The 23,854-nt window shown below is 37.0% G+C and overlaps 1 protein-coding gene across 8 annotated transcripts in view; it reads left to right on the top strand.

The window, feature by feature from the left end:
- The window catches only part of ATF7IP (activating transcription factor 7 interacting protein), a 113,404-nt gene that overhangs the window by 82,343 nt on the left and 7,207 nt on the right, over nt 1-23,854 (top strand). For 3 of the 8 annotated variants that reach the window (XM_072867569.1, XM_072867574.1, XM_072867539.1), the window contains one exon: nt 134-2,045. In XM_072867569.1, the coding sequence (XP_072723670.1) occupies nt 134-1,576 (1,443 nt within the window). In that variant the 3' untranslated portion in view covers nt 1,577-2,045. Of the gene's footprint in view, nt 1-133; nt 2,051-15,506; nt 15,586-21,965; nt 22,131-23,103; nt 23,290-23,854 lie in introns of those variants that run through there. The other 5 variants (XM_072867550.1, XM_072867583.1, XM_072867590.1 and 2 more) reach the window with 4 other exon arrangements.

A 23,854-nucleotide genomic window follows, 5' to 3' on the forward strand; every position in this document is an offset into this window, starting at 1 on the left:
TGTTATGTAAAATCCAAAATATTATGTATTACTCCGCACTTCACAGCTCTCAGAACAAAAAGTAGTTCGCTGTGTGCCGTATACCTGTGGCATATTTGATGGTACAACTTTGATCAATTGTTTCGAAAAGCAGTTGAAACAGGAAGAGACTTCATCAGAAAATAAAGAAGCGGTAGAAGCAGCACAGACGAATTTTAACTTCCCCGAGGATGTCCTCTTTGGCTTGGAGGAAGAGGAAGAGGATGCTAAGAGCATCAAAAACACCCACAAGCAGACTGGCTGGGCAGCTAACCTATTAAAACAATGGCTGGCCAAAAATGGCAAGGATCCTAGCTTTGAATTGGTTCCAGTAAGTGAACTCAATGATATCTTAAGAGAGTTTTATTACACAATAAGGAATCATGATGGAAATACCTACAGTGTGGCAAGCTACAAGTCAATGCGTGCTGGCTTAAACCGGCATCTCAAAATGCCACCTTATAATCGTCAGATTTGCTTAATGAAGGACAAAGAGTTTGCTGGTGCAAACATGGTATTTGTGAGCGTGCTGAAGATGCTGCGCATGCAGGGAAAGGATGAGACTCACCACCATCCTCCTATAGCTGTTGAGGACTTACGTAAGATTAAACAGTCTGGTGTGCTGGGATTGCACAGTCCACTGGCACTTGTCAACAAGGTGTGGTTTGATTTGCAGTTGCATTTTGCCAAACGAGGGAGGGAAATTTTAAGAGATCTGGCTCCAGATGCTTTTGTTGTTGAGAAGGACAAGAACGGGCGTCGATATGCTATGTTTAGGTATCCTGGCAAAGGAAAAAATGGAGAAGATCCTCATAAAATGGGTAAAATGTACGATATGCCAGGGGACCCAAACTGTCCTGTTTTTTCCTTGGAGCTTTATTTGTCTAAGTTGCCTCCGGAGCCCCCTGCCTTTTACCTGCATCCTTTAAAGCTAACGTCAGAGCAAATGCAAGAACAGCCTGTCTGGTACAAAAGAGAACCGATGGGTGTGAACTACTTAGGTACCATGATGCCCAGGATAAGTGTGGCAGCCAGGCTCTCTCAACGGTATACCAATCATTCTCTTCGAACTACCACCATCCAGCTACTGTGTGAAGCAGGACTGGGGCCTAGAGAAATAATGGCAGTGACAGGCCATCGCTCTGAGTCTGCTATTAGACACTACTGGGGAGCTGCGGAAGTTCGCTACAGGGCTTGGTCAGATATAACGGAGAATAACACCCCCAGTTACCTATATAGCAAGACCCCAAATGAAGTGATAAAAGAATCACTATCTGGTGCCTCCACCTCTTCTATAAACCATGTTGTTCTAGAACAAAGCAAAATTTTATTCCCTAAGAAATCTGTGGTGCCACCTGGCACTAATTCTGTGACTTTAGTCCCTGAGGGACACCCAGCTCTGAATTCCAAAAGCCCTGTCCTGTTGAACCACAGTTCTTCCAAGGTGTTCCTCCCCAGGAACATGGCCAGTGGGAACCTAGCTGCCAGTCCCCTTCAAGGCTGTTGTAACGAACCTGTCTTTATAAAGCGTGTGATAAAACAAGAGCCAATGACTTGATGCTTCTGTAATGGAACTGATTTCAAATAATTGCTAAAATGGAAAAATACCAGATTTGTGTTTTCACTTGGTCTACTAAGGAAATTTCTTACGGTCTAGTTCAGCAAGAAGTATCCTGTTCGTACTCCTGAAGTGAGCTATGGAACAGAAATTCAAACAGAGCAGGGCTTGGAGTTTGTATGACTTTCTGTGGCAGCTGGGACTCTTAAGTGGCTGAGCAGAGCTATTTTAAAAAAAAATGAAAGGGGGATATTGATTTCCACTTAGCTGAAGAGCTATGCTTTCTTCACTAAGTGCATGGCTTTTATATTTTGTGAAGAGTGTATTTATTATACCATTTTGTGCCTGGTGGCACTAATGTAGCATCTTACAAATCAACTACTTGATTACTGAAGAGCACGGAGAAAGTAGAAGCTGAATGAAATAGACACAGATACACTACAAATATATACATATGCATGAAAACACCTGGAATTGCTTGACCATTGTCAGCCTCTCTGTTCAAATTGTTATTGGACCTACCAGAGGATTGTGCCTTTTTTTTTTTTTTTTCTTTTTTAAACATTCTTCTAAATTGATTTTCTCTGTGAGCTACAGATTTGTATTGCAGGTCTTTCCTTTTCCTATTTAATATTTCTGGCTAAGATTTCAGTCATTCTGTCCTCCGAAGGCACTGTTTGATACAAATGATATTAAAATTGGGATCTCTTCAGTTGTGCATGAAATGGGGAAGAAGTTCTCAAAAGAGTTGAGAACAGGTTTGTTGCTTAAATGGCAAGTAGAGTTGAAGTGTTGTCTCTGTATGTGCTTATCTTGTGAGAGGTTTTTTTGTATTTCCTCTCACCTACCCCTTCCATTACATTTCAGATTGTCTTTGCAGTATAGTCAGTATAGTCTTTGTCAGTATAGCATAATTCACAAGAAGCACATCCTGTTCTTCTCCACCAAACTCTATCCAAATATTTTTTTTTTTAACTTCTTTAGATTAGTTCACTAGAGTAAACTGATCCTATAACTACATTTTCCATAGGAGATTTTTACAGGTTAGAAATTCTCAGGATAGTGGATGTAAATTTGTCAGAGAAATGAAATTGTAGTTTAAAAAGCTCTTTAATGAAGAAAAACTACAAATTAGGAGGGCTAGTCAGAGTTCATTTTTAATGCATCACACTTGAGAATCTAACTCATGGTTTGTCTCTGCTGTTCTATGCCATGGTTTTCGTCAGAGATTCTGACAAATCGAGAGATCTTCCTGTAAATAAAAATGGAAAACTGGTCATCAGATCACAAATTATGGTAGGTCCACTTTGGAAGAAGAAACAGTGTAGCATTTAAAACTCTTTTCCATTGTATTAACTGAATGAAATGAGAATGGCTTCGTCCTTTTGAAATGCATGTGTATATGTGTGTACACACACATGCCCACGCACACACGGTTTATCACACTAAGGACTTCACTGGAAGCATTTATGTTGCTCAGCAGCAGACAAAATAGAGAAAAATCCCACCTGAAATATCAAATTGATCATGATAAACTCTTAATTCTGTGGAACTTCCTTGCTGGGAGAGGCTTTCAAATATTGAATGATATTTATCACTTTGTTATAGTCTGAACAGAGGGCTTGATGCCTGAACTTTGGAGTTTTTATCTTGGCTGATAATGCTTACCTTTGTGTGGCCTTGGGTAGATTATTCATACTTACTGCATCAATTTTCCAAAGTGTAAGACCAGCACAGAGTGTTCCATTTTTCTGATGGATCATGTTAAAGATTAAAAGGTTTTGAAAGTGCTATATTCATCTTACGTATTGTGTTTACAGTCACTTCTATTTGCTGTTGTAATAATGATTGAGCTAGTTCATCAGATATAATTGTTAATATAAAAATTACTTCTGCACAATCCTACACTTCCTTAGTTGCAGCATTAACTTATGACATCAGTGACTAGAGGAAGGAAATCCATGGATCCAGGATTATAATTTTGTCAAGCCTAGAGCAAATCAGATGGAAATGGTAAAGAAAGTAATCCTTTCTAATGGCTAGAAAGAAGAAAAATTGAAAAAATGAAGGGCAAACAGTTCTCAAAATATAGGAGAACTGTGCAGTAACTTATTCTAGGATATTTTAGAGTAACATAGATTTCCAAATTTTAAGGATTCATAGAAGTCATAATTCAGCCAGAGTGGCAAAATTAATTTCTTGTTTGAAAAGATTTACTCTCAGCTTTCACCGAGATGGGTACGTATTATTTTTTCCAAAAAAAAAGAAAAAATTCCTATCTTTGTCTCAGGTAGTTGCTTGTTCCAGCATAGTGGCGTTGAACATTTATCCTGCAGAAACAAGAAATGTTGCCAGGAGATGATGCTTTTTTGTTCCCTCTTGCTGCGTACTGTGGTCATACTGACCACATGCCCTGCTCTGATCCTAACTGCATCTAGGTAACTTACTGTAACAGCATGTTGCTGATTGTTTCATTCCTTAACACAAATCTAGTTGGTGATTTAAATTGAAAAAGGGACTCTCTTGGCCAATCTGGGCATGTCTCTGATTCCTTTGAATTATCATTTGGCTTCTAACTTGACTGCCATTCTGTTGGCTCATAATTGGATATTTTTGGCTTCTCATTTGTTGAATTCTAATTCTATTGGCACAACTATACAATGTCCTCTTACTACCTTCAGTTTGAACCTGATACTTCAAAGCTACTGAGTGCAGTATTACTAGCTTTTTATTTTTGTATGGGAGAAATTTTTTTTGAAAATGAGAAAAAGCATTCCTGGTTTGGGCTGGAAGTATTATTGCTTCACAAGAGCTGGAGTTGGTGTTCACTAAGCTTTCTGCTAATATTTGCATTAATTCTGATCAATAGAACATATTTATAACCTTCCAGAACTTAAAAAGCTTTCTTCTGTTCCCCCTCCCACCCGAAGTGTTAAATAGATCTTTCCCACATGTATTTCCTTTCTAGAAAAGCTGAAGTAGGCAAACAGAATGACTGTTTTGCTGCTTTTGTAAAGTCAACTTTGGCTACGTGTACAGTAATACGGGGAGCAGGGGGTCTCTTTTTTAACTGTGAGATAAAATTTCTAGTCAATCCTGTTCATTGTAGTATAGGTTATGCTGTGTGAACATCATTAATTCTATCAAAATGGATGTGAATTGGACTCCTCAGTGGCAGTATCAGCAGAGAAGCTCAAACAGCAGGATAACTGTTGTTTGTGGTTTGGTTTTTTTTCCTTTCCATTATATTTCCATTATCGGTGAAGCATGTTAGTGAACCAACAGGTTAAGTGCAGTTTGTTTGTCTAAACTTAAATTTAGACTTTGGCTCTAAACTTGATACAAAATTGTTAATCATCATTTAAAATTCACTTTTAAAATCTGAATATAAATAATATACTTTGAAAGAAATGTATAATTTGTCACTCTTTAATTTTCTAATTAGATCTTTTCCTAAAATATTTCATTTCAGTTGCAAAAAAACAGTACTTAGCCTTAACCAAGTCAACTAATTTTTTAAATAATGGCTGCCATGTCATTGATTAGATTCCATTCCCCTTGATGGAGATGACTCTGAAAACAGTGCGGAATGACTGGAACCTTATGTAATACATGCATATATTTAGTTTTGCATCTCATTTTCATAATGAAGCTTTGGTACTGGTGCTGTGCATCTAGAACTTGTGTTTTCTGTGCTTTTTCCTGTTTGGAAATCTCTGCTGTTACTTCAAGGAGTGCCCTAATTACTTTTTATTTTTATAAAGTTGGCACAGTATCTTACAGTATGTTATTTTTTTTATTCTTTTACTGCTATTTAAGTAATTCATCCCCACTGTAAGCTACTGTGATCTACAGTGCGGGAGATCTAGAAGGTAAATGTTCTTCACTATATGCACCTTCTCTGTGCCCCTTGAAGAGCTCCGTTGTGCACAGTGTCAAATGACCTGAAGGCATTGGAAGGATGCTTTGAAATTGAATGTGTTCTTGGCTTTGTTGTGTTTTTAGTCTGGTACATCTCTCTTTGGTTATCCTGAACTATACAGCTTCTCAATAGTTGCATACTGTTAGGTCAGTATAGCCAAAGTTTTCAGTAAGCAGCTTGGATGTATGATTTTGCTGTATGACTGCTTCTCCTTTTTCAGCCTTCCTCTGCCTCTTGCTCCAAAAGGAATGGCCACAGGCATGTGGGAGGAGGCATCTTACTGTGTTTGTGTTAGTCTCTCAACTTCACCTTTCTCCTGTGTACACAGAAATGTAAGGGTTGTTATTCAGTCCTAGATATTTTACCAATGGCTGTTCCAGTGCCTCAGGTCCTAGAATTGCATTTCTGAAGACGACAAGCACTTTTAATGTATTAGGGTAAATATTGTTACAGAGGCAAAGGCATTTTTAATTATATAACAAATCTTTAGAATGGTTTTTAAGTATTTTATTATGAATCCCAGTTATAGATACAGGATTTATATATATTATATATAATATATAAATATAGCTATGGTATACTGAGGGAATCTATGAAAGCAGCTTTTTTTACGTTGTGACATAAAATAACTGAACAAATTTGAAAGGGGTTGGATGTGTTAAAAATGGCTGGCATAAAGTCAATCTGTTCAAGAATGATTACATGATATTTACTAAAACCCCAGGTCAGGTCAATAGTCTTTTCTTCCCTGTTCCCCACTCCAGGTGCACCTTATCTTACGGAGTAAATCTTTTTTCAGTCTAAATTTCATGTGTGCATTTCACCTTTTCAGCTAATACTAGTTTTTAAAAAAATAATAATCCACCAGTGTCCTATCCATTTCCCATTGTTTCTGACATGCCTTGATTTGTTTGGTTGAACTACAGGTTAATTTAAACTATTCTGCTGACTATTGGAAATTCATCTGGTAAAATGTTAATAAAGTACATTTATAACTCCTATCCCTTTACTTTGCAATGTGTAACAAACTTTGTGAATGTCTGTTGGGAAACAATGTGAACAAAGTGGATATGTCAGCTTACAATTCATAAGCAGCTATTAATTCTATACTGTTGAAGCATTATTGATGAATATGTTTCCTTGCATTTCATGGTTTTGTCACTGAAAATAAACATGCGTAACTATATATGTAAAATGGGATACTTGATTTTTGTCTCTGACCCTGGGGTTATGTTTGTGCTGTTTAAAATGCAACTAGCTCTCATCTGTGAGGTGGAACCTTTACCTGAGACTAGTTAGAAATCTAAATTATAAAGATGTTAGCAGGAGGACAGTTTAAAAGTCATACAAGAATTGATTCACTTGAATTTTGTTCCTTACAACAGCCACCCAATTCAGCTACGTTATGTCCTGTTGGGAATTTTTCAGATTATTTTTTTAATTCATTTTTTAAAATTATTTGTCTTTCCCTGAGACCATATCTGTGTTACCTAAGCCACCCCCAGTTACTGAGAGCAGCTTTCAGTAAGTAAATATCTTGTGTTTTGTAGACTCCAATTTGTCATTTTGGGCCAAAAATTTGAGAAGAATATGAAAACAATCTAACTGATGATGTCATTACATCAGACATGGATAATAGATTTTTAAAAGCTGCATTAAACTAATCTGAAAAGTACTATAAACAAAATATATTTACTGATTAATAAGATGATCTTCCATCATCCAAGATGGCCATCCCAGATAATACTGTTGGGAAACTGTCAGTGGGCTTTGGGGAAACAAGGTAGATGTTTCACCTTAAAAGAGTAAGAACCAGTAAAGAGATGTGTGTGTGCGCATGCATGCATGTATGTGTTCATTATATACCCTTTTAACTGTTTGGCTAAGGAAAAACAAAATCACAGCAGCAGAGAAATACTTCAAGCATTGTGTCAAGTGTTCCTTTATGGCTTTTAGTTGGAATTATGATTGCTAGTGCCTAAAAACAGCATTTCTGGCAACCAGTCTCTCAGATGGCTTTCTTGATTTATGATTCTTATTAATAGGGGTAGCAGAGCCAATGTCTACTCTTTGCACCAAAGAAGTGAGAGGGTATATAATACATAGGGGTTTACTAAGACCAGTTATTCATTTTTTCCATGCTTGCATTGCTCTTGTTCTGTAGGAAGTGTTGCACAGTACCGATTAAGGGCAAAGGGAACACAGCAATTTTGTAAATGCAATACGTAAAATGTTTGTTAATAGTGTTTGAGTATTATACAAGTATGCAACCGCACACTATCAAAACATGTATTGCAGCCCTGTGAAATTTTGTTTGTGCAAACTGTGATCTCGGTAAACTGCTGACTTTATTGCATTATCATTTTCGTTTTTATCTTGGTAAGAGATGACAAATACATTTGGTACCTGGTCAAATAAATTTTCATGACAGCTTTGCAAGGCTGGAATAATTACTACAATTTTGTGGGAGTTACTGCATTGGAAAAAATAACTGTTAAGGAGTGATAAGTCTGACATTTGAAGCAATTAGTGACTGAAATATGCTCAAAAATGTATTAAAAAAATTAATTTCCCCAGCTGCTCTAGACTGTGCTTGAAATCTGTAGTTTTGTATATGGATGACTAAAAAAGTAATATGGGCCTTATAATTATGCATACAAACACAGTATCACCACCCTCCCCACACACACCCCGTTCCCAGAACATATTTTTAACATTGCTTCCCATAATTTGATATTGATTTTGCTATTATATAACGCCTTGGTGTATCGTGTATGATTGCGGTGGTGTGATGCTTCATGGATTGTCTGTTTTACAACCCCCAGAATTTCTTCTGTTTTGTTACTGTAGAAACTGTTAATAATAAAATTGCACTGTGTCAGTGTGCCACACGTAATCTTCAGAATTTGGATCTTTACTGCCCTGGAATTAATTTTTATTTTGCACTGTAATTTTTTTTGTTGTTGCATTTTTTCCATTCATTTTTCACTTTTGCATATTGAAATGTTCCTTTATGAAAAGCAGGTGGCATTACAATGAATAGTTTTGTTATCACTATGTGATTAACTGAACCGTGGCGTTATATAATACCAAACCCTTTTTTTAAAAAACATATTTATCATATATGAATAGAGAAGTGCATATTCAGAACTTTCTTCAAAATACCAACATTTACTTTTTGCTTTTTCATGTGGTACAATACATGTGCATGTTGGGGTGTGTATGTGTGCGGTTATATAAAATGATGTAACGGGTAACATTTTCTGTTCAATTTGTGTTCTGGAGATTTCTTTGCCAGTGTTGGGGTTTAGCCCCAGCTGGCAACTAAGCACCACACAGCTCCTTGCTCACTTCACCACCCCACCCCCACCCCCCTCCCGGTGGGATGGGGGAAAGAATTGGAAGAGTAAAAGTGAGAACACTTGCGGGTTGAGATAAGAACAGTTTAATAATTGAAATTAAATAATACTAAAAATTGTAATGAAAAGGAAAATAACAAAAAGAGATAAATAAAACCCAAGAAAGACAAGTGACGCAAATGAAAAACAATTGCTCACCACCAACCGACTGATGCCCAGCCTGTCCCCGAGCAGCAGCCGTGCCCTGGCCAACTCCCCTCAGTTTATATACTGAGCATGACATCATATGGTATGGAATAGCCCTTCGGCCAGTTTGGGTCAGCTGTCCTGGCTGTGCCCCCTCCCAGTTTCTTGTGCACCTCCAGCTGCCTTGTTGGCAGGCCAGTATGAGAAGCTGGAAAGTCCTTGACTGCTTAGCAACAACTAAAACATCAGTGTTATCAACATTATTCTCCTAAATCCAAAACACAGCACTATACCAGCTACTAGGAAGAAAATTAACTCTACCCCAGCTGAACCCAGGGCACTGTTTTCTTCAGTAGTTTGCCATTGGCATACATATGCTGTGATGTTCTAACTAGTTCTTTCTGTGTTAAATTTCACAATTGTAGTTACAGTGGAAGATACCTCCTTTTCTCAACATCATGTCTACCATACGTGCTTTGGCCTTTAAATTTAGTCTCCTCCTTTGTATTTGTTTTCCTGATGGAATTGGAATAGCTTTTTTCTTCCCCATCCCCCTCCTCGCCCCTTTTTTTCTTTCTCTTTCTTTTCAAAATTACAAATGAATCAACCTAATTTGCAGCAGTGCTGATCTGAAAAAGTTGCTGGATCACAAAGCTAAGGTGATATTCTTTCTTCCACTACAGTGTATTTTACAACAGTGTGAAATGGTCTCAGCATGTGAAAAACCAGAGCGTAGCACATAAGATAGTAGCCTGTCTCAATGTCCCTACTTTTCCAGAGGCATATGAGGAAACTGCTTCAAAAATCACTTCAACACCAGAGGCAGCCCTTCATTTTGCGAGGCTGATTCCTTTCTGATTTCCCTTTATTAATTTACTATTGACTAGTGTGTAGGTTAATTATTAGGTATTTCAGTCAATGACATATGGGATATAAGTCGTCTTCCAAAAGGAGGAAGAAAGTTCTTAATTATAAAGCATTTATATTGCTTTTATTGCAAATCTTAATTGTGACTTCAGATTCAGGTGACCCTGTTCACTGTATTTATGCATTTTTAACAAGTTCCAGGATTTTTATTACCTCTAAGGATTCTTTTTCTATTATACTTGGTTTTTAAATTTTGGTAGTATACATATGGCATTGGTTCTAGAAAGTCACTGTATAGTTCTTTTCTTCCTCAAGGAAAACTCTAATATTGCTGCTTTTTCCTAGCACTTCTCCTCATAAGCATATCTTTTTTTGTCAGTACGTCTATTTGTCGGTACTTTCTTTAATTGTTAAAAAGACTTTTGTGGTTGGGATTGGAAGAAAGCAGATGTTATGTTGTCATAGTATATGCAGTGAAAAGTGCATGAAACTCTGAGTATAGGTCACTTCTACCAATCCTTTGTAGAAAACCCTGAATTGAAGTGTAATTACTATCATATGAATAGACACTTTATGTCAGAAATTAAAACAAAGTCTGTTTCTAGTAGTTTTCATGGTAAAAAAAAAAAGAATCTGAAAATGTTACTCAGAAGAATCAGTACTATAGACCGCTTTTCAGTAAAAGTTTTGCAGCTAGTAGAACACTTAGAAATACCAATTTCTAATAATTTAAGTGAGAAAAATGCACAAATCTGAATAGTGGCATTCATTTTATACATACTTTTCATTTTTTTATCTTCCATATGCACTATAAAGCAGTTTACGCTTAACTAATTAAGTGGTGTTTAGAGAAGGTTATGACTTAGCCTCTGTTTCAGGACTTACCACGTTTCACTCAGATATTTGAAAGGGATGAGGATTTACTCTTTTGGTTTTGCCCCTCTTCTAGGGTCTTTCATTTGCTGCTTTCACAAGTTATGTGCTTGGCATTAAAATACTTCTCCTTCACACTTGCCAAGTTAAATGCTTGCCTGGGGCATTTGGCATGCAAACAGAGCACAGGGATAGTTATGTATTGGTAAATGTGGTAGGTGTGGACATGACTTTGCAAACTGAAGAAGCTGGGGCAGAGGGCCTGCAATTTGACAAGATTTTCTTTAAAGAAAACACTTTTCAAAACAGATCAACATTGTAAATGTGAAGTGCCTTCACTGGCTGTTTCAGGAAAAACGCACAACTCTCAGAATAGCGGAGCAGCATTACAGTACGCTTGCACTGTCCTTCTGTGTTTGGGGTGGTGCGTGCTCAGCTGCTGCTTGGCTTGTAATCCTCTTTTCCCCTGCTGCCTTTTTTCACCTTTGTTTCTGCTCTTAATCATACCTTGCAGTCCTCTTCCCCACTTCACCTATTGTTTTGCCTTTCAACTCCAAGTTGGGTGCATCTTCTTGGGCTGGATCTACATTAGACTTAAGTATGAAATGTTCTATTGCAGGACACATCATTTGTATGCAAAACATCTTAATTGCAAATGGAAGTTCACCGACTAGATGAAGAATAAAGATGTGCCTGTATTAAAATTAGGAAGTCAGGAAAAAATTGTGTCTTGTTTTTCTTGCTTTCTTCCTAAAAATTTTTTTCACAGTTTATCTTTAAAACTGTGACATTTCAGAGTAGGATTTGTTAGGTTTAATTTTTAGTTTAATTTTTAATTTAATTTTTTCATTGCATTGTTTTGTTTTAAGTTAAAATTGTCACACTGCTGGCTGCTATGTGAAAGCAGGGAAAGATCTAAACTAAGGCAGCTTGGATACAATTGTGGTTAACTGGATGGTTCAGGTTGTGATGTTACTACTTACAGGTTGTACAAAGTTACCTTACCAGCTATGGATAAAACAGGTCCAAAATGGCAGTGTGAATGACAGTATTTTGGAGGATTTCCACTTACTTGGAGTTTAAAGGCATATACATAAACATACGGGAGCTGTTAAGAAGGATGGAAAAGGGAGTTTGGCAGTTTACATTTATTTTAAACCTCAATGTAAACTTTTTTCTGTTTGATTACTAGAAACTACCCAGATGCTGTTGTAAAAAATCAGATTTAAGTGCCGCTTCTGGTCTGTTTGGAGACTGGTGTTCTGGTGCTGACAAATGGTGGTTTGGGGGGTTGTGGTTTCATTTGCATTGGGTTTTTTATAACTGATCTTTAAATAGAGAGAGATCACTTCATATTACTGTGGTTATTTTGTTTCTCTTCCAGCTTGTTTGATATTCTAAGGTGACTGAATCCTCTGTTATTCAGACTTGCTAGGCAATATGTGAACAAAAGAACCAGGCATATGTTTTGGGTTCTCATTAAATGGTTTTAATTATTTTGCTAGTGTGACTGTACTGATGAAAAGGTGTTATGATTGCATCATCTTGCTCTTCTGCAGAGATCAGCTGAAGCAGGTTCAGGTTCTTGGCTTCCTGTGTTTACAGAAAACTGATAGCAGACCAGAATGCATTGACTTCGCTTTTCTATGTTAGCAGTTTCTGCCCAAACACTTGCTGAAATCTAATATTAGGAGCTGAAAGACTTGTTCTATTATTTCAATTTTTGACATAAATGTGAAGGTTGTTCATACATGACTGAAAGTCCAATGTCAGCCTTCCTTTTGTCTTCATCAGGGCTGCAAGCTTTCTTAAGCTGGTTTCTGATTTTGCTCAGAGTAGCATGTCTGAATCTCCTCTTCTGATGCGTAACATGTCAGTCTCCTCCTCAGAATCCCACTCCCTTCTATTTACAGAAGCAATAGTAGTTGTTTCTCTCTAGCCTTTCCTCAAACATAGCTCTGTTGCAAACTGGAGTTTTCACAAGTCCTTGTAGCAACAAAAATTTCCCTAAGAGAATTTCTGAGTAAAATAGTCATGATACTCAAAAGGGGTGTTTTTATTTTCTTGAGTGGTTGGGCACAGGATTTTCTGAAAACCATTTATTACTTGCTTTTGGCAGGGATGATTCCAAATGGTTCCATGTAGGTCTTAACCTTAACCATGTAGGTGGTAAGTGACAACACTCCTACACCATACTCCCCTAGGTAGGAAACACAATGTGCAGCATTTTCAGTGTTTCAGGTTTCCTTAAAATTTTCCTGTACCCCTAAATTTCATTCAAGGGAGATGCATGGTTGGTGAACTAAGGGAATCTAGTTGGGGAGGCTGGGGATTCAGGACTTCAGGGTATGCTGTGTGTGGAGTACACCGTCTTCTTGGAGTAGCTGGAGTGTTTGTCCTGGAACCAGAACTGGGGGATGTACCACAGAGCACCACTCAAAACACTGCCCTGCAGATTTGCAACTTCTGGTGTGGGTTGTGGAAAGAACCTAACTACTTATGGATAGTTCCTGTTGAGGAGATTGCTACCAGGGTTTAGTAGAAAACCTTGAATAGTGTGGCTAACTACAAGAAGGTCTTTCATCCTGAGAAGTGCATGTATGAGACTTTGTCAGCTGATTGGATTTATCATTTAATAGTTGCCTGTTTAACTAACTCAAGATTTGGCCTTCCAGACACACCAAAATAAAAAATACATGCAGTGACACTTGCTGACTTGGAAATTCAAAGAACTTTCTTGACTGGCACTGTAAAGTAGGGCTTCAAAACAGTTAGCTCTCAGAGAGAGTATTATTCTAATAATCTAGATTTCCTTGCAGAGGAAGAATTGAAAGGAAATTACTTCAGACTAAGGTATTTTATAGTGGGGAGAAACCAATAGCTTAGTGTTAGTTTTTTCTTTCTCCAGTTCCTTATAAATCTCCCCCTCTATTTTTCAATCCGCTTTCTCCTGGCAGAGCGCGCCATATTTCAAAATATACGTTGTTGACTGGGAAGGTTATAAAATTGGAATGAAATTCCTCTTGACTTTATGCTCATCGAGTAATCATTGATTATTTGAATGTGCTTTTTATTTTAAGCTTCAAGTGAGTAAATCAGCTCATCATACTAAGAAAACTGAAGCTGGAAAGTCTTTGAAATAGAAATCACTCAACAGAAGAATTCCATGGTTAATAAATCTGAAAGATGTTTCTGTATGTATAGCAAAGATAGAGTCCCCATAGAGGTCTCTTCTGTCGCCTGTGAACATAAGCAGTTAGATATTTCTTACTCAAATTGTGTATCATGTAGGTTATTAGCAGAATTTCATCAGTAGCAGCATGAGAACTTAAGGCAAGAAGAAATCGGGTTGTAATAATGCATAATGAAGAGATCAGTCATGTCAGGCACTCCAAATTCAGTGACCAATAATTTGGACACAGCTTTTGTTTGCATTTAGTAATCATATGATACCTTTTTTCCCTCTCAAAGCCTTGCCTATGTGAGAATTGTCTTTAGGACCTCCTTAAAGGCTTAGTTGTACCCAAGTGAAAGGTCATAAAGCAGATAATCTCAATGCGTAGGCTTTTTGCATCTGTCCCCATCAGACCTGCACAGAAAAATCTCTAATCTTCCTAGGATTTATCATGTTGGCATTTGTACAGGCCATGTCAGGCTGACAACTCTTATGCTTTTTCCCATGTTAATTGTTCAGAGATTTTGATAATTATGTTGCTCTTGTAACCCTTTGTCCTAAGGAACCTGGTTTACTCTACTCCATAAATCGGTAGCAGTTCAGTCCAACAATAAATTATCATCTCTTCTACAAAACCAAAAAACCCCTAATTTTTGCAGCAAGTTTAAGGAACTAGAAATTGACATCATTCAAGATTTTTTTTCTAGAAAGTATATTTTAAAACACAAATATATAGGACCTCCCCCAGTATTTTTTCCATCACCTAAAGGAAAATGTTGGTGGTCCCCCCAGTCTGAACAGCCAAGGGACAGCAATTGATCCAGAAGACAAATGTCGTTTGATAGTCCTCTAGGGTTTTTTTATAACATTTAGCCTTCACAATAGCTTAAAAGATCCCTTTATCGTCTCTAAAGAGATGTTTACAAACAGCTTTATATGTAGAATAATAGAATGCTAAATTTTGTGATAATGGATAAAAATACAGTAATAAAATTACTTTAAAAAGCTGGATACAATTGGAGTTTTCTGATAGCTTTTGATGACATGTTTTATAAACATACAGGTTCCAGTGTAACTTTCTCTTTCTTATTGTGAAGTCAATTTCTTTATAGGCACATAGGCTGAGGTGTCTCGAGATAAGTAATATATTGTCCTGGTGACTGTTCTGTCAAAAGGTTATGCTACTATAGAGGAAAGCACAGATTACAACCAGATTAAAATATTAAGAGTAATAATTGAAAGATAGTCTGTAACACCAAATTGTTATTTATTTACCTGTAAAATAACAATATGCTATTGGTCATCAGGTTTTTTGTACTCTTTACAAAGCTAAAAATACTTTAATATTTGATATTACAGTACAGTAATTTGGTTATTTTCAAGTCTGGGAAATTTGTCTGAAAGTTCCTCCTCGTGCTCATTTCATCAGTTCCTTTCTAATAAGTGCATCAATTCTGAGACCTCTCCTTCTCAATGTTCAATTCATATCCCTTTTCCGCCTGTGTTCCTGGATTTGCTTTTGCACAATGAAGGAGTTTTGTCTTTCAGAGCGGGAAGGTCACAGGAAGCGATTCGGGAGGTGTCATTGATCTTACACTGGATGAAGAGGATGATGGCTCTTCTCAAGGTAGGTGAAAAAGATTTTGCTAGCTACAGGGGTAATTGAGCTACAAGTATTATTTCATCCCTTGAATGATAGAAAGGAATAAACTTCTCTTTCTACTTAGTGTATTTTATTCCTTGGTGTTTCACTTAAACAGGACTGTTATTGAAGACTGGCATTAAATAAAAGGAATTCTCCTTACTGTAAAACAGTCTTTAAGATTTTTACCTTTCCCTTAATTTAAGCATTGTTGCTGTCTGTGCTTAAATCTTTTAGGCTTGTGGAATAATTTGAGATGTTTGAATTCTTTATTATATTTTGGAAAGTTCTTCTAGATGCATTTAATTTTTTGTTTACTGATTAATTAAAGACCTTTTAATTCTGCAGTTGGCATTCAGGCATTAGATTATTACAGCTTCTAATCTTTTGTTTAGCTAAAAAACTTTGTGAGCAAGGGTTTAGATACCAAATGCAGATCTGTTCTTTGCTTTGGGGCTGTATGCCAAAATTAGAGTAAATATAGTTGTGCTCTTACATCATTTGGCAGTGTGGATGCACTTCATCTTTTAAAATAATACATTTTTATAAGTCTTGCGTAACTGTAGGCAGGTCTAATTATAATTAGCATTGGATTAGTGAAGAATTCCAGTATTTCAGAGAAGTAATAAGAGTAATAAGTACTTAAGACTATGTATTGCGCTGTCATCTTAACTGAAAAATTGATTTTTCTACTATTGGAGATAAAATTTTAATTCTGCGTGGTCTCTAAATGCATGCACCTGCACTGCATTCTTAAGTCTAGCCACCAAGAAGTTTGATTCCTCTAGACCACCTCAGTAGCTGTCTGTCTAGCTAGCACGTTCGAGTTCTACATATACGTTCGTAATATTTTGACTTGCTCTGTATTTGTATTACACAAATGTACAAAATCATACTGGGATGTGGTAGCATTTCTTTCTGTGAGGGAGAAATGTAGTGTTGCCACCGAAAGGAGTTCATGTGGTACACAAGTATTAGAGAAGCATTATGCAATTGAGATGGCTGACAGTCTGGTTCTTTTATCAGCAGAGGATATATGGTGGACACTGAATTGAGTATGAGCCAACAGCGTGTTCTCATTTAAATTTAAGTTAGTATTCCCCCTACATTGAGACTAGTGTGACCACACCTGAAATACAGTGTCCAGTTTTGGCTCCCCCTTCCTTGAGTTCAGAAGAGTTGTGGTAGCACTGGAGAGGGCCCAGTAGGTGGTGTCAGGATAGTGGGGGCCTAGAGTACGTGACCTGTGAGAAGAGATCGACAGACCATGGCATGTTTGGCAAAGAGCAAACTGAGGGACAGTATAATAGCAGCCTACAACTACTTAGAGGATAGGTACAAAGATGATGGAGCGCAACTCTTCTCAGCAGTGCCACATGATATATCAAGGGGCAGTGGCCATAAACTACAAGTTCAGGAGGTTCAGGTTGAGCTTAAGGGGAAAAGAAATCACAGTAGGAAGGTAGCGCAGCACAGAGGGATGGTAGAAACTCTGCTCTTGAATGTTCTCGAGATTCAGCTGGGCAAACTGCAACTCATTTGATTTAGTGTTGGTGTCAGTCCAGCTTCAACAAGAGGCTGGACTACACAGCCACCAGAGGTCCTTTCCAGCCAGGATTTTGATGATTCTGTGAATTGCTTCGGTCAGTGTCAGAATAGCATAGGGAATCAAGTTTTTACCACTCTCATCTCTTCTGAGGGTTAGTTCTCAAAAAGATAAACAAGATGGTTGCACTTGGACTGTGGAACTCTGTCAGGTAAGGTTAAGCTACCCAGTCCTATTTAATATTCTGTAAAAGATACCAACAGATCTAGATAGATTTATGATATGTTTTAAAGCAGCATGTCACAGTATTGTAATGTATTTCAGCTAAACTTTTTCTATCAAAAGTAACATTTTTCAGAGAGTTTTTTCCTCCCTGATTGCATAAAGTATGTCTTCATCTTACAATTACCATAAAAGATCAACACCATGGTTGCATGTGCAACTATAAGAATGCTTCTCTATATACTTTCAGGCTGGGTTAGCTCTTGTGTGTCTCTTCACTGCAAAGCAGAAGCCAGACTCTCACTGATAGTCTGCAGCCTTGCAGATCAGTTTATGTTTAGAGTTTGTGTGAGGAGTCAGTATTTTTCATATAAGCTGTAGAAATGTATGGACTAAAACTCTAGTAAAAGCTTGAGTTTCACCATGCAGTGAAAACACATCTCTAGGATTTTGAGCAAGTATCTTGCTAAATAATTCACGTGTTCTGATGATAACATTCATGTTAAACAGAGGAAAAGTACACTTCTGACAGCTTTTGCATAATTATAAGCATGTGTATGCCTTTGGCCAAATATTTTTTCCACTGAACTTTGTTTACAGCAAATGTGGAGCAAGTTTTATTTTGTTCTAGATTTATTGGTACACAACCACAGGATAGAAAGTACCTCCAGCATTATGGTGTTTACTGCAGCATGCTGGAATATCAGATCAGTACTAATTCAAGTAGAAGAGCAACACCTATATAGTGTTCCCAAGAACACTCAGATCCCAATTATTTTTTTTTTAAAGCACTGTCACCCACATACGAAGTAGACCTAATTCTGTTACTTATAAAAGGGTATTTAAGTAGATGTAACGTCTGGAGAGAGATGTCTATTATGTGCTTCTCTTTTAATCTCTCCTGGTACAACTAGGAAACAAAGTTATGCTATTTTGGTAGTATACAACTACAGTGTGTCCTTGTTGGTTGAAATTACTAAAGATTCAGGTTGAGAGTAAATTTTAACATAGTGGTAGATTTTTAAACTTGTTTGTATAATCTACTCTCCATCCCTTCCTTTTTCCAATGATGTTTCCATTTAGATCAATAATTAAAATTAATATCTGTAATACTGTATACCAAAGTATGCATATAGGGTAAATTAGACTTAAACTTTAGGTTAAGAACTATGGAATTTTTAGGTGTTTTGTTTTGTGAGGTTATAAAACCAAAATCAGAGTTTCTGTATTGGGTCATGGAAGAGCAGACCTTCCAAGTGCAGACTGTCATTGAGTCCAGTCTTCAGTCATGCTAGATAGACAAAAGCCTGTGCATTATTTTTAAGGGCTAATCATGGGGGGGGGGGTGGTGGTGTTTCATTGGTTTTTGGGGTTTTGGTTTTTTGGTTTTTTTAATAGCAACTAGGGCCTCTAATCATGTGCTTGAGCCACTGGGTTTGGACACTACTACAAAACAGAGTAGCTGTCCTTCAACAACTGTTGGTTTGGCATTTTGAAACCACACTCTATTAACACAGAAACGCGTGTCTCTAACTTCCAACCCCTTTTTTACATACAGCAGTTTGCATTCAAATAGTGCTTCATGTAGGGGGAAAAAAAAAGTATTGCCATCACACTGTGGAAACACTCACCCAATACAGCCTAGGTTTGCATTTCTTCTCTTCTTTATCAGACAAGCAATGCACAGACATTCCGTAATCAACAACATATGCAAGTTTTCTTGATCATCCTCACTGCCCCACACGTGATTTCCCACATGGAGAGTAGAAGTTCTTATAAATTCCTAAATGGCTAATGTTGCACTCTCTGCTATCATCTTTTTTCTAGTTCTCAAGTCTAGCTTTGTTCCTGTGTGATATTTTGGTCCACCTCCATACTGGTAGCATCTGCCAGTACACTGGCAACTAAATTTAGTGCACACCTTCTGATGTGTGCAAAAATTATTAATGAAAATGTTGCGTAACATTTGAGAAACCATGTTGTTAATTTCTGTTCAGAACAATTGTTGTCATCCTTTTATCAAAGAGTAATCTAGGTACTTTTCTGTCTGCAAGTATCTTGCAATACTTGTCCCCCTGCTGTCCTTTTCATTAAACATTTGTGTAGTGCACTGCATCAAATTATTTCATAAAAATACTAAAGCAGCTAATAGATTTAGCTGATACCTATCCCTAGTCTAAAGTGGATTTGTAATCTAAGAGCCATAAGTATACTCTCAAACAGCCATATTGCACTTTTTTTTGCATTTATCTTTTTGTAGGAAAAATTATTAAATAAATGCAGTATCAATTTTTTATTTTATAAGCTGTTTTATCTGATTAACAAATCTGTAGTTTTCTGGATCATTTTTTGTCTTATTCTTGAACATGCGTATGGTATGTTTGCTGTTCTGCAATCCCAGTATACCACTTCTGAATTAGTATGCTGATTAAAACTCCTTCATGCTATAACTGCAGTGTTGTAGGCCCACTTTCTGGCATGGAAATCAGCCCCTCTTCTTTTCCATTTTGTGTATTAGATTTGGAGTTTTGCTTACACCTCCAGTAGCAGTGATTTCCACTTTATGCTCATTTCCATAAATCAGATTGTCCTGTCTCTTCCAGTTCCACATTTTAATGAATGTGATGCTGTGTTCATTTAGCATTGGAACTGTTCCTGTATTACTTTTAACCTTAGTCCTGGGTTTATTATGCACCCAGTCTTCCTATTTTCCTTGCTGATTTTTTTACTTGTATAGCTACATTAGCCTTTGCTATTTGTTTCCATTTATTTAGTGAAGTCTAGTTAGTTATCTTTCATCATTTCCTGTGGCTGGTACAATCCTGACCTAATTCCAGCAACTGGAATCTCCACAGGGCTCTTGATTTGCCAGGGGCAAATGAACTTGCTTTTGTGTGAGATCAAAAACAAACGCAAAACCAAAAAAGCCCTCACATTTGTCCAGCCTGTCATTTTTACTTGAACTACATTTTTACAGCAGTAGTGTGTCTGGGTTTTTATTAGTTGGATCATGAGTACATCTTCTCTAGGTCATGACTAAGAATGCACTCGCATCACTTAAATTATCCAATGGCAGTTGAAATGTGCATCAGTCTGTAAATATTCAAAGTAAACAGGTGTATGCATCTCTGTAGGAATCTCTTAAGAGTCAAATAATTTGTTGAACACTGGGAAACCTCTCATACTCATAGAAAATAAAAGAAACTTGAACTAATCACAAGACCTATTAGTTGATGAAAGAGCAGGAAACATCTCACCTTTCGTTTTCAAAATGAGTATCCCTTTACTGCTCCTTTTATAGACTTTGAAAAAAGAAGAAAATTATATTTTCATCAAATGGCTTCAGTGAAGTAGCTCAGCTATTCAGTTTACAGAAAGACAATATGCTCTGCAATTTATATTGTATTTTATTTTTGAGGTCTTGAATTGTATTTAATTTATCCTATAGCAGTTTGTGAAGGGTACTGCTACTTCAAGCTATTAGTAGCTGCTGTTAAAGACATCTCGGTGAGACCATCAAAATAGTCTCCAACTGCTAAAAAAAACAATGTTTTGAGCTACACTGCCATTAACCCTGTTCTTAATGCTTTGAAATCTAGTTAGTATACTTAATTGATAGTTTCTAAATGTGTTCTTCAATATATTGTTGATATATTTTTCTCAAGAGTAAAATACATACTATCGTATTTTTTAATTTTTATATTGTGTGCTCTTTTACTAAATTAGTGGCCGCTGCATGTACAATTTTATTAGGGCAAAACTTTTTTGAATGAGTGCCCTTAAAACCTACTCTTTTATCTTGGTTTTTAGTTTTTGGTGGTGCTTTCTCTGCCCACTACTACTCTAATCTAGCTGAAATATCCAGCCAAAAGCTTCTCGATTCTTATGTATTTAACTTGTGCACAGGCTTGATTACACACAGACTTGCACTCGAATATTTTACATTGTCACAAATAAACTAAAATGGGAAAAAATACTGCTGTAGTAAATTACAAATACAGACACTATTTGTCACTTCTCAGAAGTCAGTAAGAGGGTGTCAATGTGAGAAAACAAAGTCTCTTCTTAAAGTTTTCTATAAATAAAGCGATTGCCCTTTTTTAAGAAAATAGCATCAAAATTCAAAACGGCAACAAACAGGGCTGACAGATTGAACAAAGGAAAGAGCAAATAACAAAAGGATGTAAGCATCAAAGGTAGACAAGATTTATTTAGGGAGCTCTGTCAGTTTTTTGAAACAAATCGAGTGCAACAGTGTTTAGGTCTTTTTAAGGTTTTAGGCTATTCTTTTTTTAATAGAAACTTTTAAGGACTTTGGCATAGAGTTCCATTAAATTCAGGTTTCCAAATTATGCTGAAATATGCAGACTTCATGATGATAGAATGAAACATTACGGAGGGGGAAGATTGAGATGATGAAAGTGAGGGGAATTGAATGACTTTTCTACAGTTTTGTTTGCAGAATGAAAAGATCAAAGAAATGTAATGCTCAATATTCTTTGCTAATCTGTGAATTATGAGGAAAAAAAGATTTTAAAACTCTGATGTTCTAATTTCTGTTTGCTATTGTCTATAACTTTATTTTGTTTTAAAACAGATGGCAAGAAGCAGAACCAAACACCTGTTACAGGATTGAGCATATCCACCCAGCCTTTGGCTCGACCCTTGCAGCCTTTGCAGCCTTTGCAGCCAAACCCTGTGCAGCAGACAGGTGTGCCAACAAGTGGACCTTCCCAGACCACCATACACGTATTACCTACAGGTAACTTCATTTTACATCATTATGTGAATGCAGTGGCTGCTTTTTTTCTTAAACTAGACTCTTGTGTGTTTTGCATTGTGCTCATCTTTTCAGGTGACTATTCAGAATGTTTAAGTCACTTTTTAATCTTCCATTCTAGTCAGTTTCACATAACTTTTTTTTTAAAAAACTGATGAAGTGAAAGGGAAAGATAGTCCTGTGGGTTTGGAAAGAATTCAGGATGAAATTAATTCATGGAGAGAAAGAAATCCTCCTAAGGATGGTCATGGACATTATTAAATATACTGTTGTTCGTAAAAGTGAAGGAGAAGAAACCTGTAGCAGTTGCATTATTTAAGTAATGGGGAAAAAAACATTAGCAACATCACTCCTAGCTCTGTCCACCTGCACTTGGCAATTAATCCTTTTGGTAGAGTTCAATGGCAAGGCTGACACTGAAGTTCCATCCCTAGTTAAATGTTATTTTGTCTGCAGCATGGTATTTTTGTTTTTTTTCTTTCTTTCTTTCTAACATAAAGAAACATAGATCCTCTTTTTCTTTATTTTATCTTTTCTTCTGTAGATGATGGTTGAAGATTAGTTAGCATTGGAATTGTCTTGTGACTTTAGCATTGGAATTGTCTTGTGACTGATCTGTTCTACAGACTCTTCAGTGGTGGGTTTTATATTCTCCACAGCTGTGCTTACATTCAGGACCTTTTTCTTTTTTGGGGGGGGTCCTACATTTATCTTTTCTGTGTGGACTTTGTGTATATATTGGCATTATTATTTCAGGTGAAAATTATTGTTTGTTTAGGCTGTTTTCTCTTTTCTTGCATGATCAAAAGCAGATAGAATTTCACAGAGACAGGTTTTTATTTTCCATGGCTCAGATGAGTCAGTTTTCCAAAGGAGGTGTGTACTCTGGAATAGGCATATCAGCTTAGTGTTGTGGAATTCCATTCTAGGTTGTGGTCTGTCTGTCTTTTTCCAGCTCCGACAACAGTGAATGTAACTCATCGGCCAGTGACTCAAACTGCTGCAAAACTTCCTATACCAAGAGCCCCTGCTAACCATCAGGTGGTCTATACCACTCTTCCTGCACCACCAGCTCAGAATCCTGTAAGAGGAGCTGTCATGCCAAACCCAGGTTTAAGGCCAGTCAACCCGCAGACTGGAGGTAGGGGATGGTTTCCTCCATGCACATTTTAGCACGACACAGCTTGATATGTTCTACCTGATGGATGTGGGGTTTGTTTTTTTTTGGTTTGGGTTTGTTTGTTTTTTTTACAATACTAGTCCAAATTATAGAGGTTAGGAGCTTTTTCCAGCTTACAGACTTGAGAAAATCTCAGGCTATTAAGAAATCATTCCCCCTGCAGCTATGTGAATGAGGAAAAACTGGATTTAAGTCATCTCAGGCACTAGCTCTGCCAATTAAGCATCTCTGGATGACATGCCCAATACTTCACAAGGTAGCGGAAGGTACTGTGATGAGCACCACTGTTTTGTAGAAAGATAGATAGAGAGCATTTTGTTATTACAGAGTAAGATTAAAACATGTAAGTACGTAGTAAATTGTGTTCGATTTCCTGTCTAAAAGTTACTTATCAGGCATCCTAATATAATTCCTTAACAATCTCTGATGTCCTGGGCGCAGCAAATTTTCTTATTTACTCTAGGCCTGGACAGATGAAATTTCTTACCAAATGTATCAGAAATTGATGCATGCTTGATTTTCATTG

The sequence above is a fragment of the Ciconia boyciana genome, chromosome 1 (assembly GCF_034638445.1).
Source record: "Ciconia boyciana chromosome 1, ASM3463844v1, whole genome shotgun sequence".
Classification (NCBI taxonomy): Eukaryota; Metazoa; Chordata; class Aves; order Ciconiiformes; family Ciconiidae; genus Ciconia; species Ciconia boyciana.